Source organism: Chiloscyllium plagiosum, chromosome 36, assembly GCF_004010195.1.
Source record: "Chiloscyllium plagiosum isolate BGI_BamShark_2017 chromosome 36, ASM401019v2, whole genome shotgun sequence".
Lineage (NCBI taxonomy): Eukaryota > Metazoa > Chordata > Chondrichthyes > Orectolobiformes > Hemiscylliidae > Chiloscyllium > Chiloscyllium plagiosum.
The window spans coordinates 16,765,770-16,784,097 of NC_057745.1; the positions used below are offsets into that span (position 1 = coordinate 16,765,770).

At 41.4% G+C, this 18,328-nt stretch overlaps 1 protein-coding gene across 2 annotated transcripts in view; it reads left to right on the forward strand.

Annotated features, from left to right (window-relative positions):
• Positions 1–18,328, forward strand: part of LOC122540996 (protein FAM227B-like) — a 297,628-nt gene that overhangs the window by 3,266 nt on the left and 276,034 nt on the right. For both annotated transcript variants that reach the window (XM_043677410.1, XM_043677409.1), the window contains exons 3-5: positions 11,226–11,478; positions 15,251–15,306; positions 16,527–16,571. In XM_043677410.1, coding sequence (XP_043533345.1) covers positions 11,226–11,478; positions 15,251–15,306; positions 16,527–16,571 — 354 coding nt within the window. The remainder of the gene's footprint in view (positions 1–11,225; positions 11,479–15,250; positions 15,307–16,526; positions 16,572–18,328) is intronic.

Consider the following 18,328-nt stretch of genomic DNA (forward strand, 5'->3'; position numbering starts at 1 on the left):
CGAAGGAATTGGGAGAATGGGTTGGCGTTTTTACAGGGGGCAGGATGGGAGGTGGTGTAGTCCAGGTAGCTGTGGGAGTCGGTTGGTTTGTAGTAGATGTCCGTGTTGATTCGGTCGCCTGAGATAGAAACAGAAAGGTCTAGGAAGGGGAGGGAGGAGTCCGAGACTGTCCAGGTGGACAGGTGCATGAATAGGAAACATTTAGACTGTTACAGGCTGATGCAGGAAACTGGCGCTAGTTTGAGAAACCTGGTCTAGCTCTTCCATGCTAACCAGGTTTCTCAAACTAGCGCCAGTTTCCTGCATCAGCCTGTAACAGTCTAAATGTTTCCTATTCATGCACCTGTCCAAATGTATTTTAAATGTTGCAACTGTACCTGCATCCACAACTTCCTCTGGCAGTTCATTCCACATATAAACCACTCTCTTGTGAAAAGGTTGCCCTTTAGGTCCCTTTTAAATCTTTCTCCTCTCACCTTAAAATTGCACCCTTTAGTTTTGAACTTCCCACCCCTTGGGAAAAGACCTTTGCTGTTAATGAGAACGATGAAACTGTTGCCCATTGTCGGGAAAATGTTCTGATTCAGTAAAGTCATAGAGTCATAGAGATATACAGCATGGAAACAGAACCTTTGGTTCAACCCGTCCATGCCGACCAGATACCCTAACCCAATCTAGTCCCACTGCCAGCACCTGGCCCAATTCCCTCCAAACCCTTCCTATTCATATACCCATCCAAATGCCTTTTAAATGTTGCAATTGTGCCAACCTCCACCACAGCTCATTCCATACCCGTACCACCCTCTGCGTGAAAAGGTTTTCCCTCAGGTCTCTTTTATATCTTTCCCCTCTCACCCTAAACCTATGCCGTCTAGTTCTGGATTCCCCGACCCCAGGGAAAAGACTTTGTCTGTTTATCCTATCCATGCCCCTCATAATTTTGTAAACCTCTACAAGGTCACCCCTCAGCCTCTGACGCTCCAGGGAAAACAGCTCCAGCCTGTTCAGCCTCTCCCCATAGCTCACATCTTCCAACCCTGGCAACATCCTTGTAAATCTTTTCTGAACTCTTTCAAGTTTCACAACATCTTTCCAATAGGAAGGAGACCAGAATTGCACGCAATATTCCAACAGTGGCCTAACCAATGTCCTGTACAGCCGCAACATGTTCTCCCAACTCCTGTACTCAATATTCTGACCAATGAAAGAAAGCATACCAAACGCCTTCTTCACTATCCTATCTACCTGTGACTCCAGTTTCAAGGAGGTATGAACCTGCACTCCAAGGTCTCTTTGTTCAGCAACACACTCTAGGACCTTACCTTTAAGCGTACAGATCCTGCTAAGATTTGCTTTCCCAAAATGCAGCACTTCGCATTTATCTGAATTAAACTCCATCTGCCACTTCTCGGCCCATTGGCCCATCTGGTCAAGATCCTGTTGTAATCTAAGGTAACCTTCGTTGTCCACTATACCTCCAATTTTTGTGTCATCTGCAAACTTACTAACTGTACCTTTTATGCTCTCATCCAAATCATTTATATAAATGACAAAACGTAGAGGACCCAGCACCGATCCTTGTGGCACTCCATTGGTCACAGGCCTCCAGTCTGAAAAACAACCCTCCATCACCACCCTCTGTATCCTACCTTTGAGCCAGTTCTGTATCCATATGGCGAGTTCTCCCTGTATTCCATGAGATCCAACCTTGCTAACCGGTTTCCCATGGGGAACCTTGTCGAACACCTTACTGAAGTCCATATCGATCACATCTACTGCTCTGCCCTCATCAATCCTCTTTGTTACTTCTTCAAAAAACTCAATAAAGTTTATGAGACATGATTTCCCATGCACAATGCCATGTTGACTATCCCGAATCAGTCCTTGCCTTTCCAAATACATATACATCCTGTCCCTCAGGATTACCTCCAACTACTTGCCCACTACCAACGTCAGGCTCACTGGTCTATAGTTCCTTGGCTTGTCCTTACCACCCTTCTTAAACAGTGTCACCATGTTAACCAACCTCCAATCTTCCAGCACCTTACCTGTGACAATCGATGATACAAATATCTCAGCAAGAGGCCCAGCAATCACTTCCCTCACTTCCAACAGAGTTCTAGGGTACACCTGATCAGCTCCTGGGGTATTATCCACTTTTATGGGCTTCAAGACATCCAGCACTTCCTCCTCTGTAATCTGGACATTTTGCAAGATGTCACTATCTATCTTCCTACAGTCTATATCTTCCATATCCTTTTCCACAGTAAATACTGATGCAAAATATTCATTTAGTATCTCCCCATTTTCTGTGGCTTCACACAAAGGCCGCCTTGCTGATCTTTGAGGGGCCCTATTCTCTCCCTAGTTACCCTTTTGTCCTTAATATATTTGTAAAAACCCTTTGGATTCTCCTTAATTCTATTTGCCAAAGCTATCTCATGTCCCCGTTTTGCCCTCCTGATTTCCCTCTTAAGTATACTCCTACTGCCTTTATACTCTTCTAAGGATTCACTCAATCTATCCTGTCTATACCTTACATATGCTTCCTTCTTTTTCTTAACCACATGCTCAATTTCTTTAGTCATCCAGCCTTCCCTATACCTAACAGGAATATACTTTCTCTGGATTCTCGTGATCTCATTTCTGAAGGCTTCCCATTTTCCAGCTGTCCCTTTACCTGCGAACATCTGTCCCCAATCAGGTTTTGAAAGTTCTTGCCTAATACAGTCAAAATTGGCCTTTCTCCAATTTAGAACTTCAACTTTTAGATCTGGTCTATCCTTTTCCATCACTATTTTAAAACGAATAGAATTATGGTCGCTGTCCCCAAAGTGCTCCCCCACTGACACCTCAGTCACCTGCCCTGTCTTATTTCCCAAGAGTAGGTCAAGTTTCGCATCTTCTCGAGTAGGTACATCCACATACTCAATCAAAAAATTTTCTTGTACACAGTTAACAAATTCCTCTCCATCTAAACCCTTAACACTATGTCCTTTAAAGAAGGAACTCTGTTGTCCTTACCTGATCTGGTTTATATGTGACTCCAAAGCTACAGCAAAGTGGTTGAGTCTTAACTGCCCTCTGGGTAGATGAGAGATGCTTGCCCAACCAGGGAAGCCCACATCCTGTGAATGAATTTTTAAAAAATGAGTTTGTTCTGCTGTCATGTACAGTAATTTTCCTTTTAACTTGTTATGCGCTTAATTTAGCATTACAGAATTAAAAGTTACCAATAGACAAGGTTACAGATCATTTACATATCTTTTTAAAACGGATTTATCCTGAAGCTGTACTCATATAATTTGCTTCATTTTCATAAAGTGTGTTGATAACAGAATCAGAAAATATCTCAGCTGAACTTGAATTATCTTCCTTGTTTCAAAATTTATATGTGCAGGATGTGACTAAATAAGATGAAAATGGTGTTCCAAATATGATTGCTTCAGGCTGGCTCTAAATCATTCTCATTCTTTTCTGAATCCTTGAGAATGTATTAACTTCTAAAAGGCCTTTGATAAGGTGCCTCACGGGAGGCTACTGAGTAAGGTGAGGACCCTTGGTGTTTGAGGTGAGCTACTGGCATGGATTGGGGAATGGCTGTCTGATAGAAGACAGAGAATTGGGATAAAATGTTCTTTTTCGGAATGGCAGCTATTGACAAGTGGTGTCCCGCAGGGTTCACTATTGGGGCCGCAGCTGTTCACTTTATATATAAATGATCTGGATGAAGGGACTGGGGGCATTCTGGCGAAGTTCGCCGATGATACAAAGTTAGAGGGACAGGCAGGTAGTTCTGAGGAGGTGGGGAGCTGCGGAAAAGTGTAGACACTTTAGGAGAGTGGTCCAAGAAATGGCTGATGAAATTCGATGTGAGCAAATGCGAGGTCTTGCACTTTGGAAAAAAAGAATATGGGGATGGAATATTTTCTAAACAGTCAGAAAATTTCTAAGGGATCTGGGAGTGCTAGTCCAGGTTTCTCTAAAGGTTAATTTGCAGGTTGAGCCCGTGGTTAAGAAAACAAATGTAATGTCATTTATCTCAAGAGGGTTGGAATGTAAAAGCAGTGATGTGCGACTGAGACTATATACAGCTCTGGTTAGGCCCCATTTAGAATACTGTGTTTAGTTTTGGGCCCCACACCTCGGGAAGGGCATACTGGTACTGGAGCATGTCCAGCAGAGATTCACACGGATGATCCCTGGAATGGTAGGCAAAATATACAATGAACAGCTGAGGAGCCTGGGATTGTATTCATTAGAGTTTAGAAGGTTGAGGGGAGATCAATAGAAACTTACAAGATAATGCACAGTGGAGAAAGGGTGGACGCTGGGAATTTGTTTCCATCAGGTGGGGATACTAGGACCTGTGGGCACAGTCTTAGAATTAGAGGGGGTCAATTTAAAGTGGAAATGAGGAGACATTTCTTCAGCCAGAGAGTGGTGGGCATGTGGAATTCATTGCCACAGAGCGCAGTGGAGGCCGGGTTGTTAAATGTCTTGAAGGCAGAGATTGGTAAATTCTTAATCTTGCAAGGAATTAAGGGATATGGGGAGAGTGTGCATAAGTGGAGTTGAAATGCCCATCAGCCATAATTGAATGGCGGAGTGGACTCGATGGGCCGAATGGCCTTACTTCCACTCCTATGTCTTATGGTCTAACTTCCATGGATCGGTGCTGAGTCCTCTACTTTTTGTCATTTACATAAATGATTTGGATGCGAGCAAAAGAGGTACAGTTATTAAGTTTGCAGATGACACCAAAATTGGAGGTGTAGTGGACAGCGAAGAAAGTTACCTCAGATTACAACGGGATCTTGACCAGATGGGCCAATGGGCTGACAAGTGGCAGATGGAAGTTAATTCAGATAAATGCGAGTTGCTGCATTTTGGGAAAGCAAATCTTAGCAGGACTTATACACTTAATGGTAAGGTCCTAGGGAGTGTTGCTGAACAAAGAGACCTTGGAATGCAGCTCGATTGGATAGTGAAGAAGGCGTTTGGTATGCTTTCTTTTATTGGTCAGAGTATTGAGTACAGGAGTTGGGAGGTCATGTTGCGGCTGTACAGGACATTGGCTTGGCCACTGTTGGAATATTGCGTGCAACTGTGATCTCCTTCCTATCGGAAAGATGTTGTGAAACTTGAAAGGGTTCCGAAAAGATTTACAAGGTATTTTCCCTGGGGTTGGAGAGTCCAGAACTAGAGGTTTAGGGTGAGAGGGGAAAGATATAAAAGAGACCTGGGGGCAACTTTTTCACGCAGAGGGTGGTACATGTATTGAATGAGCTGCCAGAGGATGTGGTGGAGGTTGGTACAATTGCAACATTCAAAAGGCATTTGGATGGGTATATGAATAGGAAGGGTTTGGAGGGATATAGACCAGGTGCTAGCAGGTGGGACTAGATTGAGTTGGGATATCTGGTCGGCATGGACGGGTTGGACCGATGGGTTTGTTTCCATGCTGTGCATCTCTATGACTCTATGACTTATTATGACACATCTCTGGAACATGTGGGACTTAAACTAAACCTTCTTAACAAGAGATAGGGTTGCTACTACTGCATCACAAGAGACCTATTATACAATCTTCTTTCCTTAGGTCACATGTTATGATACAATGATTTTGTGAACATGTCTCTTAAAGGTACATAGATGTACTGACCATGAGACATTACACAACACTTGGTTTCTGCTGTTACTATTATAAGTAGTAAAGACGCCAAAGAGGGACATCAATGTTATTGAAGAGGGAATATTTCCACTTATTTGTTAGATCATAACTAGATATAGGATAATCATAAAGAAATCCAGTTGGAAATTCAGAAGAAATTTCTTCACCCAGAGTGGTGAGAACACAAAATTTGCCAACATAGCAGTGAATCAAGCGCCTACTGTAAATAGTTTTAAGAAGAAACTGGACAAGCATTTGGGGGAGAGGGAATAAATGGTCAAGATGATAAATTTGGGTGAGCGGACATTCAAATGGATCATAAACAGAAACATGAACTAAATGTTCTGTCTCTGCCTTATTTCCATTGCTTTTAATAAGCTCTTTCATTTTGAGTTAAGCTGCCTTTAGAATTTTCTGAAGATCAGATAGCAGAACCAAATACTGTACGTTGATGTTCTTATCCAAGCTGGTATGCCGAGCATTACACTATATTGAGACATTCACACTTGCGTTAGGCTGGTCCTGTAGCTAGATATCTAACTTATAAAAATGAATTTAATTTGGAGAGCTTGAGGCTGTGGTGTATTCACAAAGCACACAAAAGGTTACTTTACGAGAACAAGCTGAATGCTTTTTTAGGAGTTTTGATTTTGATTTCAAGTCCTGGGAAGAGCTCACCCAGGATTGTTGCATCTGGCACAGCCAAAGCAAAATGGTGCTGCCTTCTTCAAAAGCAAACACAAATCATGGCAGAGAGAAAATCACAGCAGAGTGGAAGTCCCAAGCCAGCAACTCAGCTGAAACTCCGTTGTCTGTGGTATCTTGACCTATTTGCAGCAGAATCGTCTGGGTGCAGGTCAGAACCCAAGCAATCCCACCAGATGATAATCATGGTCATCATGCTTTTACTGCCAACAACTTGAACAGAGCTGTTAGTGAGTTAGTCTCTACTAGACTTGTGTGTTTAGGACCTTTGAGAGAAGAAGGAAAATTTCAAGTAGAAAGATAAAGATTATTATAAAGTAATATTCTGCCACTAAATGTTAGAACACAGATATTCACGTGAAGACTATCCCTTTGTCTGAAGTACTAGTATATACAGATGATGAATATTCTCATCTTTGTGTCAAAGAACAAACAAGAATGCACTGTTTAATACTAATATATGCACAGATCTTACATATTGTGGTTCCTAAATGCCAATTACTCTTTAAATTGTGACGCTACGTTTCTGGACAGTTTCGAAGGAAGACAAGATGACTATGTCAGTGAAAAGTATCTCACCATGTCTTGGGTTACAGCAGTCAAGTAATACATGCCAGCTTTAGAGACCAGCAGCATGAAGCAGATGATCACCTAAAATTTCCAGAAAATTTACAGTAACTTTTGCTATTCTTTTTATAATGTAACTGTTGGAAGCTTATGTGTGGGAAAGTTTAGTTAACGTAAGACACAGAGGAACAATATATAGAGAATGTGAATAGCTGTCACTTTATTCAATGATTGAAATTCATTCTGGATTTGAAAGGGGCCTATACTCCATTTTTGGCATCTTTCCATGACCTTGCATAGCTGTCCATTATTCTCTTAAGAGAAATAATACAAAATGTATATTGTGCATTCTAGGATTTCAAGGCAAATGGATGGATATCATGTGAATATGTGTGTTATGACATTTTAAATGACAGAATATTAGTATTACATAAATTTTATCTTTCTATTCAATTTTGTCTTCCTCTCTCCTAGGTCCTAAAACAACTAACAGAGAGAGTAGACAAGTGAGCTGCTGGTAGGCCACTGACAGCTCTGTTCAAAGTAGTTGGCAGAAAAGACATGAGGCTTTGCCAGGTTTACTCGCCTTTCTGGTTTTGTTTTTGCCTGAAGCAACTTCCCTGTGCTTTATGGCTTCCCTAAAGTCTCATAGGAATCGTTCACATTGTGTAGAAGTTGTGTAGAAGTAATGCAGAAGACTGCCAGTTAATTGCACATTTCCTGTAATCAAATATTAGTGTACATTCATGATCTTGCCCTTGGGCCGAGAGATTTTAGACTAAGTTACGAGCAGGTATCCTTTGACATTTAGTGACCAGTCATGAGAAATTTCTGCCAAATGGCAAATTTTGATATTGGAATTTTAGAAATCTGACATTTTGACTTTTGTTTTCAATGTTAAAAAAGTTTTTAAAAGTCTAATATCAGTTTGACTGAAGGTGAGCTCCTTCTGACCTTGAAGCAGCTTTGTTGATTCCTGGCTGGTCAGGTTGAAAGAAATCTGAAATGTCAGTTTCATTGACAATTCGTTTTTCAACCGGATAGGCCGGAAACCCACAAAGATGCTCAAAGGTCAGAGGCAGGTTACTCTCATCAGTGCATCCAACAGACTGATTTTTTTTTAAGAGGTCAAAGCCACCTGCTCTTGGCAGCTATCAGTCACTTCTGTCCTTCCAGTTCTTCAACATCCAGCTAAGGTGGAGAAATCCAGATGGGGGAGAAGAGGATCATTGAATGGGGTGAGTGTGGAGGCTAAGAGGAGTTGGAGGGCATGTGTGAGGGAAGGGGGTATGTGTGTGATTAGGAGAGAGCAGATGATTGTAATGTGTATGTGGTTGTGGGGAGAGCGCTTCACTAAGTCTTATGTCAACATAGAATATGGACAGTCTGGCTGATACCTACATGAGCACAGAAACATACATCTTAATTTTTCTGTGATGTTTTATTATTTGTTTTATAGCAGGCAAGCTTTAATAACATACTAGATGTTTTCTTGCTTTATGTGTACATCAATTCATGAGCTGTGAACACCACTAGCAAGGCTAGCCTTTCTTACTATCCTTAATTGTGCTTAAAAATGTGGTGGTGAGTTAAAATAGGATCACATTGGAAAATAGTTTGCGAAATACTTTCTTGTCCTTTGCTCTACTTTGCATGTACTAATCCAGCAAAGTCATGGTCTGTTGTTAGTATGGACTTTATCCTGCATTACATACACTAACTGCATTGACTGGTGAAATGCTGAGGTCACCTTGGTGATTTAATATAAATGAATCTGTCCATAGTTTTGCTAGTAATAGAAGGTAAACAGAGGGAAAATTAGTGTTTTGACCTACCTAAGGTCTGATAATCCCACCCATTTTAAATGGTCTAGAAGTATTTACATTTCACTTTAATTATAAGTATTATAATTATATGATTCCTTATCACCAAAAACCTTCAGACCTTTTTATCTTCAGTTACTCTCATGCATGCAGTTAGCTAGCTTCAGTTAATTGACTGTCAGCAGCCACTGTAAGCCAGCTAACACAGGGTGATGTGTGCAGTAGAACATGGGCAGCAGGAGTTTTGATGTTCTTGGGTTTACAGAGTGGAACACAGGAGGCTGGTCGGGGTGCTTGGGAATAGCCAGGCCAAGAGGTAATAAAAGCAGAAACAGGCATTTATGGAAGGGAGACACACATGGAGAGCTAGGCATAATTCTGATGTCGGGACTAGTGCATGTTAAAAACACATCCAGAGAAGTATCTGGAATAGACTGACTACATTGTAGATTTTATGGAAAAGTGTTTAAACCTTGGCATGCAAGGCTACAAGGTCTTATCTAACAGCCAATGATGTGTGACTAGCGATATGGAAGGGGTTTAATAAGGGAAACTTTGAAAGATGGTTGAATGTGATGAATGAGTTGAATGTCCCTTTCCTGGGCATGTTGGCAGTGGCAGGAGCAGTCCCCTTCCCCGGGGGTGGTGGGGAGGGGAGAGGTCAGCAGTGGTGGGATCCTTTGCTGAAAAAGCAGTCTGAGAAGGCAGCAGCAATGTAACCCAGAATGGGGCACCGGCCGCTTCAGTGTGTTGGGCCCAGAGTCGAATTTGAGCCCAACTGGAGAAACAGTAGCTTCAGCAGTGGCTGCATTGCTAAGATCGACCCAGTATGGACTCATGCTGGTAACAGTTTGTGGAGGCAAGATGGTGCCAAAGAATGGTGACATGGTTCCAGCTGTGCAGCATGGCTCCAGGATATTGCTGGGCCTGGGTACTTAACAGCGGAGGTGGTGGCGTTTTGGCATTTCAGCTTTGGCAGTGGAACTTGGGGTGCTGAAGTGTTCGCAGACTGAGGGATAGACTTTGTAGCTTTATTTTTCTTGCGGTGAGGACTCATGACAGAGGCAGGGGAGTGATCTGGACATATCCTTTTCTTTTGGCTGTTTCTTTTATTTCTACTTCTGTTTTCAATCCTGCTTTTTGTATTATTAAGATGGTGCTGGAGCATGGTGACTTTGTACACTTTTCACTGTACTCCTGTACTTGAGAACACCTGACAATAAAATCCAGATCTAAAATATGACATACCTATTTGTTCTGTATCTTTATTGGCATGTTCTGATGCAGCAGTATCCTGTTGCAGTATTCATGTGTACAAGCATTTTAAGTAGATTTCCAGCTGTTGAACAGCAATATTGCCAGGCAGGGTAGTTGAAGGCCCCACAGCTGGACAGTGATTCTGAGGCTAGTCAGAGGCATTGCACAAACATCATTGTGTCTGACATTCTTTACACACTTATGAAGCTGGAACCTATAGCAGAGGCAAGAATTGCTGCTGTTATTGTAAAAATAGAAAGATAATTAATCCAGGCTTTTCAAACTTTATCTGTATTTATTGATAGCCCTGCTATTCAAACAAAGGCAAATTAAGTCTACAAAATGTACATTGAGAAGCTATAAAAGACCACTAAATGTGAGCATTTGAAGGTGACATAATCAATTATCATTGGGAATGGTAAAGGTACTATGAAGAATTGGAAAGATCACATAATAACTATTGAGAACTACACAGAAGACATGACAATTTAATAATATCAGGAAGATGTTGTGAAACTTGAAAGGGTTCAGGAAAGATTTACAAGGATGTTGCCAGGGTTGGAGGATTTGAGCTACAGAAAGAGGCTGAATAAGCTGGGGCTGTCTTCCCTGGAGCGTTGGAGGCTGAGGGGTGACCTTATAGAGGAGGTTTATAAAATCATGAAGGACTTGGATAGGGTAAATAGACAAAGTCTTTTCCTTGGGATGGGGGAGTCCAGGACTAGAGGGCATAAGTTCAGGGTGAGAGAGGAAAGATATAAAAGGGAACCTAAGGGGTAACTTTTTCACACAGAAGGTGATACGTGTATGGAATGAGCTGCCAGAGGAAGTGGTGAAGGCTGGTACAATTGCAGCATTTAAAAAGATATCTGGATGGGTATATTAAAAGGAAGGATTTAAAGGGATATGGGCCAAGTGCTGGCAAATGGGACTAGATTAGGTTAGGATATCTGGGCGAGATGGACAAATTGGACCGAAGGGTCTGTTTCCGTGCTGTATATTTCTATGACTATGACTGTATAATATTTGTCACAAATAGTGTAATAACTAGAAAATATTTTATTAGTCAAAACCGACCCAAAAAACAATTCATTCCTCATTTAAAAAGATGTTTTATATAAAAGTTATATTTTTTGTAATTGAAAACATTTAGTCTGATTGCATGTTCTGGTTTGTGACTTTTATTGTTTATGTTACAGACTAACTGGCCAGAGTTACTCCCTGATGAAGATGAGTTTCAAATGAATATTAAGCCTGGTGTATTTAGTTCATATGAATCAACTGTGCAATACATTCATGAAAATGTACCTTTCCAAATGGAGATTCTCGATGATATTGAGCAAAAGATTAGTGAGTTTGTATCACGATTGGAAAGATATTCCTCAAAACTTCTGTCAGATAAACCTAGGGAATCTAAGATCAACGAGCATCAAATCAATACATCATCATACAGTAAGATTTGTGCTTTTCAGTATTGCTTTTATAGCAGTAGAAACTTGTATTTGTAATAAAAAAAGAAAATGCTGGAAATACTTAACACCTCAGGCAGCAACTGTGGAGAGATAAACAGAGTTACCAGCCAGGAGGTTTGATGACAGATAAGAATGACACCAGAGTCAGATGGGTTTGGAATTTTACGTTGCCTGTTGGCGTCCCAGTTCACTAACCCCATCCCACATCTGAGCTAATTTCAAGAAGGCTGGATGAGACAGAAAGACTATCCATTTACATGTGACAGGAGGCAGCCTTAAGATTGGAGATGAGGCAGTGCAGCATTTCTTCCTGCCATAGGTCCCCCACCTATCATGTTGTTGGGCTCTAGCTGCAGCCACTGATCATCCAGTACAGGAGAAGTCTCTCCAGAATCAGTTGATTCTCAGTATGTACAAATTGCATGATCACACTGTATCTGGCGTCTACATTAAAATTTGTATCTGGCTGGCTATTTCTAGGATTGAAGTGATGGAGGAAGACTTTCTGCCACTTTGAGTCCTCTTCTCCATTTCTCAGAATGAAATCAGGTCCAATTCATAGCACTAGGACCTTTACCATGGGAAAAATGAGGAGGCAGGCCACAAATCCACTCCAGCTGGAATGAGGATTGAGCCTCAAGCTATTGGCACCAAGCAAATCCTCACTGTCTGTCCAGCTGTATGAGCCAGCTGGTCTTTCAAAGAATCCAAGTTGCCAAGGCTACATATGCTTCCTGATGCATGCTGTTGCCTGGAGCTGTGGACAGTTGGGTTAGAGTCACCAATTTCTTTCCATCATATGTCTGACCAGGTATCTCTCCTGTATTTACCTCCTGCCATTGGCATGTTTAGAAGGATTTACAAATTGATGCTTAATTTGTATGAGCATGTAGTGAATACACTTTCCATGGCAAACTGACGTATTTACTTGTCTACAGTGGTGCAAGGCTTGACACTGAGCTGAGTTTTGGTAAAATATAACCTGGAATATCTTAATTGAAGAAGGCTCATTTAAGTGAGGCAGAAAGTCTTGTGTTGCACTGAAGTGTTGGTCCAAATGATGTGTAAAATTTCAGGATAGGACTTGACCTACAAAAGCTGCAGCAAGAGTGCTTAAAATGCAATGGAATGTGAACCCAGAGCATTAGACTCAGGGGACAGGGATGTGACCAACTGTGCCACAGACCTCATCACTTTCGGTTATATTTTAGGAAATGATTTTTTTTAGTTTAAGTGTGAACTGGAATAGGAATGATTTGTTTAATGAATGTATGTTAGGTTCAGAGCTCCAAAGAAACATGTTGCAGACTGTGGTTATATTTTTTTTCTTTTTTTACCCCCACATTACCGCCTAACTGCATGTTTATTATTTTTTTCCCCCGCACTCCTGTTGTGTGTGCAGGTGTGAGACACAATGAAAGACACAAGGTGCACGAATCTTTATTCAATTTCCACCACCAGGAAGAAAAGAAACACCCAAGTGGCCAGTGACATTACTTCCCCGTCCAACTCTATTTTGATTTAATCCCTTCCCTCCCCTTCACTGTTTCACTGTTTGATCACAGTGTTGGTGGACACCGCGTGCTCCTTCTCCAGAGACACCCGGGCTCTAATGTAACCGCAGAAGAGGGACAGGCAATCGGCCCTAACAACCCCTTCCACGACCTGCTGCCTGGACCTGATTATGGCCAGTTTGGCCAGGCCAGAAGCAGACCCATGAGAAGGTCCTCAGACCTGCCCTCCCCGCTCTGTGCTGGGTGCCCGAAGATCAGGAGCGTGGGACTGAAATGCAACCAAAAGCAGAGAAGGAGGTTTTTAAGAAAATCAAAAAGGGAGTGCAAATGCCCACACCCAATATATACTTGGTCCACGGACTCCACAGCCCCATTGAACAAGCAGTTGGGCTGGGAGTCTGTGAACCACCGCAATCTGTGGTTGCAGGGGACCGCTGTGTGCAGCACCCTCCACCCCAGATCCCCGAGAGAAAGGGGGAGGACTCCCACATAGAGAGCCCTCCACTGGGGGGTCCCCACTGCTCGGTGGCAAATGAACACTCCAAGGCGTGTCCGGACGGTGGATGAGGGAGAAGAGGTGGATGGTGTGCAGCAGTAGTCGATACAGGGCCTGCCGTTTTATGTTCTTAAAAGGGAGAAATCTAAAATTCCGGAGGCGGCTCAGGTTGTGGGGCACAGGTTCCTGGGGGAAGTACGGGACCTTGGGGCCAATGTGAAATTCCGTCTGTGCAGGGGTAAGCGCATCCTCCAGCTGGTGCACTACGTCGGGTCTGAGCACTGCCGTTTTAAGGTGTCGAATGGCAGTGGCCACTTACCAGACGTCTACCGTTGCCCTGCTCACTATATCCTGCGGCAGCGTCAGACTGTGGTTATATTTTATGAAGAGGAGAAAGTGAGGACTGCAGATGCCGGAGATCAGAGCTGAAAATGTGTTGCTGGAAAAGCACAGCAGGTCAGGCAGCATCCAAGGAGCAGGAGAATCGACGTCTGAAGAAGGGCTCATGCCCGAAACGTCGATTCTCGTGCTCCTTGGATGCTGCCTGACCTGCTGCGCTTTTCCAGCAACACATTTTCAGCCTATATTTTATGAAGAATAAACTTCAAAGTAGAAAACATGCCAATTGAAAATAAACAGCTGTTCTTAACAGCAAAACATATGGATAGTGGAAGTTTATATATTTTCTCACAACAATCAGATTTGTTTAAATAGTGAAATGGAGAAGCAGAGGCACTTTTTTGCAGCTCTATATTTGGTGCATACTCCGCCCAAGAAAATGAATCCTTTTAAGTAGCATGCAGTTGATGAAGCTATCCTTAAATATCAGTTTGAGTGATTTGTCAGGATTCTTGCCTCACTTGTTGTGGTTACCAGCCCTATCCTGAAATTTGACACACAATTTGGACCAGAACTTCAGTATAATACTGAAGAAGTTACATTTCATTAGATGAACTTTCATCAGATAAGACGTCATATTAACATCCCATTTTCCTGTTCAGATAAATATAAATTATTTTATATAGTATTATTCATACGAACATACAAACAAGGAGCAGGAGTAGGCCATTTATCCCCTCAACTCTGCTCCACCATATTGTTAGATCATGGCTGAATTGATTGTAATTTGCAATTTACATTCATGCCTTCCCCAGATTCTCTTGCATGCCCCTTACTTACCAAGAATATGTCCCACCTCTGGCTTAAAAGGGATTCAAAAAAAGCACAGAAGGGTGATCTGATGACCTGGACAACATTTGTCTTTCAACTTGCACCACTGTAGACAAATAAATAAGTCTGTTTGTCATCTTGTTTGCTTTTTATAGGACATTCCATTGTCCAAATGGGCTACTGCACTTCCTGCATACAACAGTGACTGCATTTCAAAAAGTAAATAATTAGATATGAAGCACTGTGGAATGTACTGTAAATATGATAATGCGCCATATAATCGCAAGATGTTTCTTCTAAAACTTGTCAAGATGCTTTATAGGAGAAAGTGAGGACTGCAGATGCTGGAGATCAGAGCTGAAGATGTGTTGCTGGAAAAGCGCAGCAGGTCAGGCAGCATCCAAGGAACAGGAGAATCGACGTTTCGGGCATAAGCCCTTCTTCAGGAAGTTCCTTGGATGCTGCCTGACCTGCTGCGCTTTTCCAGCAACACATTTTCAGCCCAAGATGCTTTATAATTTATGAAGGTTTATTTATTTGAGCGTAAAATCATGTTTTTCTTTCTGTTCCAGCTTTTCTAACACAAATGAAGGATTCTGATGCGTTACTAACACATCCCAGCCGAAAGGTAAAAACAATTCCAGTGACATTTTATGTAACAGTAGTGAAATTACTTACGAGTAAAATCTGTAAAATTTATCATTATTATATAACTGCAGGAACAAAAGCCAAGGCCTGATATTTGGAGAGTTGGAGTGAATTCCCTCATGGTTTTTCCTGTCAGATACCGAAACTTTGGTGGAAACTCTTGAATGTGCAATAAAATGTGTTTCTGTCATACATCCTCCAAAGCTGGAGCATCTGAGCATAATAATCTCTTAGGAATCTTTAGGTGATAGTGATTTTACTTTCCAATTAACATTACACATTGACATCCAGGCATTTGACATCTTTTGAAGTAATGTTTATGTCACTCCATACGTTATGTGAAATGTTTAACAATGATAAATGTTTGTAGTAGTAAATTAACCAATCAACCATTTGGAGCAAAATCAATTAATTGAGGTATTAATGCCAAATTTTAATTAGCCATGGAATGTATTTCTTGGCTTTTCAGATTTCAGTGATCGCACACTATGTTGGTCATTTGATGTTATTATACTCAATGTATTTGAAGTACAGGTAGACAATCCTTTATCCGAAATCCCGAAATCTGAAATGCTCCAAAATCCAAAGACTTTTTCATGAAGTTTATTTTTCTCATTAACAAAGTTGTTTGGCCACCTCCACACCCACTTGACCCACATCACTCAGATGCAACGTGGGGACGTGACCCAGCACTGGCAGGCATCTGTTCTGTCTCAGGGCCCGCATTACTCACAGGTGCATCTGCTGTTTGGTAAGAATTTTTTAAAATTTCACCATTAAACTGTCACTTATTTCAAAATCTGAACTCCATCAATAAACACATCATCTTGGATCCCATTTACCAACTTCTGAGAAAAAGATCCGGAAATGATATCACCCCCTAAAGAGAACAATACACATAAATAGAAAGCGGGACATGATGCTAGTGCTTCACCAGAGGCTCACTGATGGTGTTACTTAGTGTGATGACGCAACGTCTGAAAACGAACCTTCCGGCTCAGTGAGCAAACTTACAACCTATTGTATTTCTCTTATTCTTAAACTAAACATATTATAGATCCAGAGTATTTTAATTCAGAAGTTTGGTTTAAATTTGTTGAATTTACCATGAAGTTTTTTTTAACTCAATCATTAATGGAAATTATGAGATTTGAAACATTGAAGGAAATACAACTGTCAAAATTGCTTTCTTTTTCACAGCTTTCTGAAGAACTTTCTTTTGCACGCATGGGCAAGACTGTTGAGGTAAGGTTTTCTGAACATACATACAACAGCTAAGCATTTCTTAACTTCAGTAAATTTTATGAAGTGTCTACAAAGAAACTAGTCTTGAGGTTTTGTTAAAATTTTTGGAAACATGGCAAACAACATAAACGGGATACAGATTATTCCCTGTGCACAGTTTCTTAATCAACAAGAAAAAATAGTTGTCTGTATTAAGCTCATTTTATTTAATGAAAATATAAGCTTGTTTTGGTATGATAAATGTGCAATATCTGTCTAACAAACTTTATGAATTCGGCTTTTGAACACTTAATTTCCATCAATGATATGCTCACCCTTGCTCCACAATAATAAGAGGGGCAGCATCTTACACCTGAACTTCCAGTGTTTCACATATACAAATGACATGCATTCAAATTCATAAATTTGACAGCTGTTCGCTATCTTAAGTGTTTTAAAATGGCATTGAGAAACTTAAACATGGGACAGATCTTTCCCTCCTGGAGCCTGTAGATACAAGACAGATTCTGCCATTACTCTGAAAAGGAATGTGGATTCCACCAATTGGACAGCCCAGGTCCCGGTTCTTTCCCTAGACCTTATTATTGCTCTCAGTGCCCCTAGTTGTAATGTGTAGCCCCTGATTTCAAATCCCAATTTATAAGAATGTCGTTTCTTGAGGGATGATGTGATATCAGTCACCCACATTGCTGACTATGTCAGAGGTACCAAGGAATGGTTATTGAAATTCAGCACATCTTTTTGTTCTACATCTTGACTTTGGTGATCCTTCTCATTTCCTACTGATTGAATAAGACTATAACATATTAGAATTGAGAGTGAATATACATTCAAAAAGTGCAGATTATGTACTATGATTGAACACCCATGCCACTGATGTGCCCTCAGAAGGTCTTTTTATTCCACTTCCTCCCATTATATCTTGGTGTTTGCACATGGTTTTTTGCTTCTGGTGTGCATGAGGACACAGATTGTGGGCAGAATAAGTGAACTGTAGATGACACCTTGATCCAGAGTACCATTTAAGTGGAGAGAGAAAAGAGAAATGTATTGATAATAGAGGATAGCATAGTTAGGGGCATAGGTATTGTTTTCTGCAGTAAAGACAGAGTCCCAAAGCTGTTACCAGGCATCAAGGATTCAGGACATCTCTTCTTGGCTGAACCTGGAGTGGGAGGGCACGGATCTAGTTGCCATGATCCACATAAGGGCCCGGAGTATGGTGCTGGAAAAGCACAACAGGTCAGGCAGAATCCGAGGAGCAGGAGAATTGACATTTCGGGCATAAGCCGGTCATCAGGAAGGGCACCATGATACACATAGGTACCAATGACATCGGTTGGACTAGGAAAGAGGTTCTACTGAGGAACTATGAGCATCTTTGGGCTAGATTAGAAAGCAGACCACAAAGGAAATAACCTTTGGATCGTGTGCAAATTGGCATGGTAATTGCATGGTTCAAAGACTGATGATAGTGAGGGGAAGCTGGCTTCAACTGAAAGGAAATTTAAAGAAACAGAAAAGCAGAGGCGCAGGGCAGTGAAGAGTGAAAGATAATCAAAGGTGACAGGAAGGGGTAGAAAATACATAGAGAAGTGTGCAGAAACTAGAACCAGAATAAGTATTAATGGTTAAAGACTCAAAGCTGAAGGCTGTTTATCTGAATGCACACAGCATTTGTGACAAGATAGTGGAAGACACAAATAGAAATACATGACTTGATAGCTATTACAGAGACATGGTTGTAGGGTGACCAT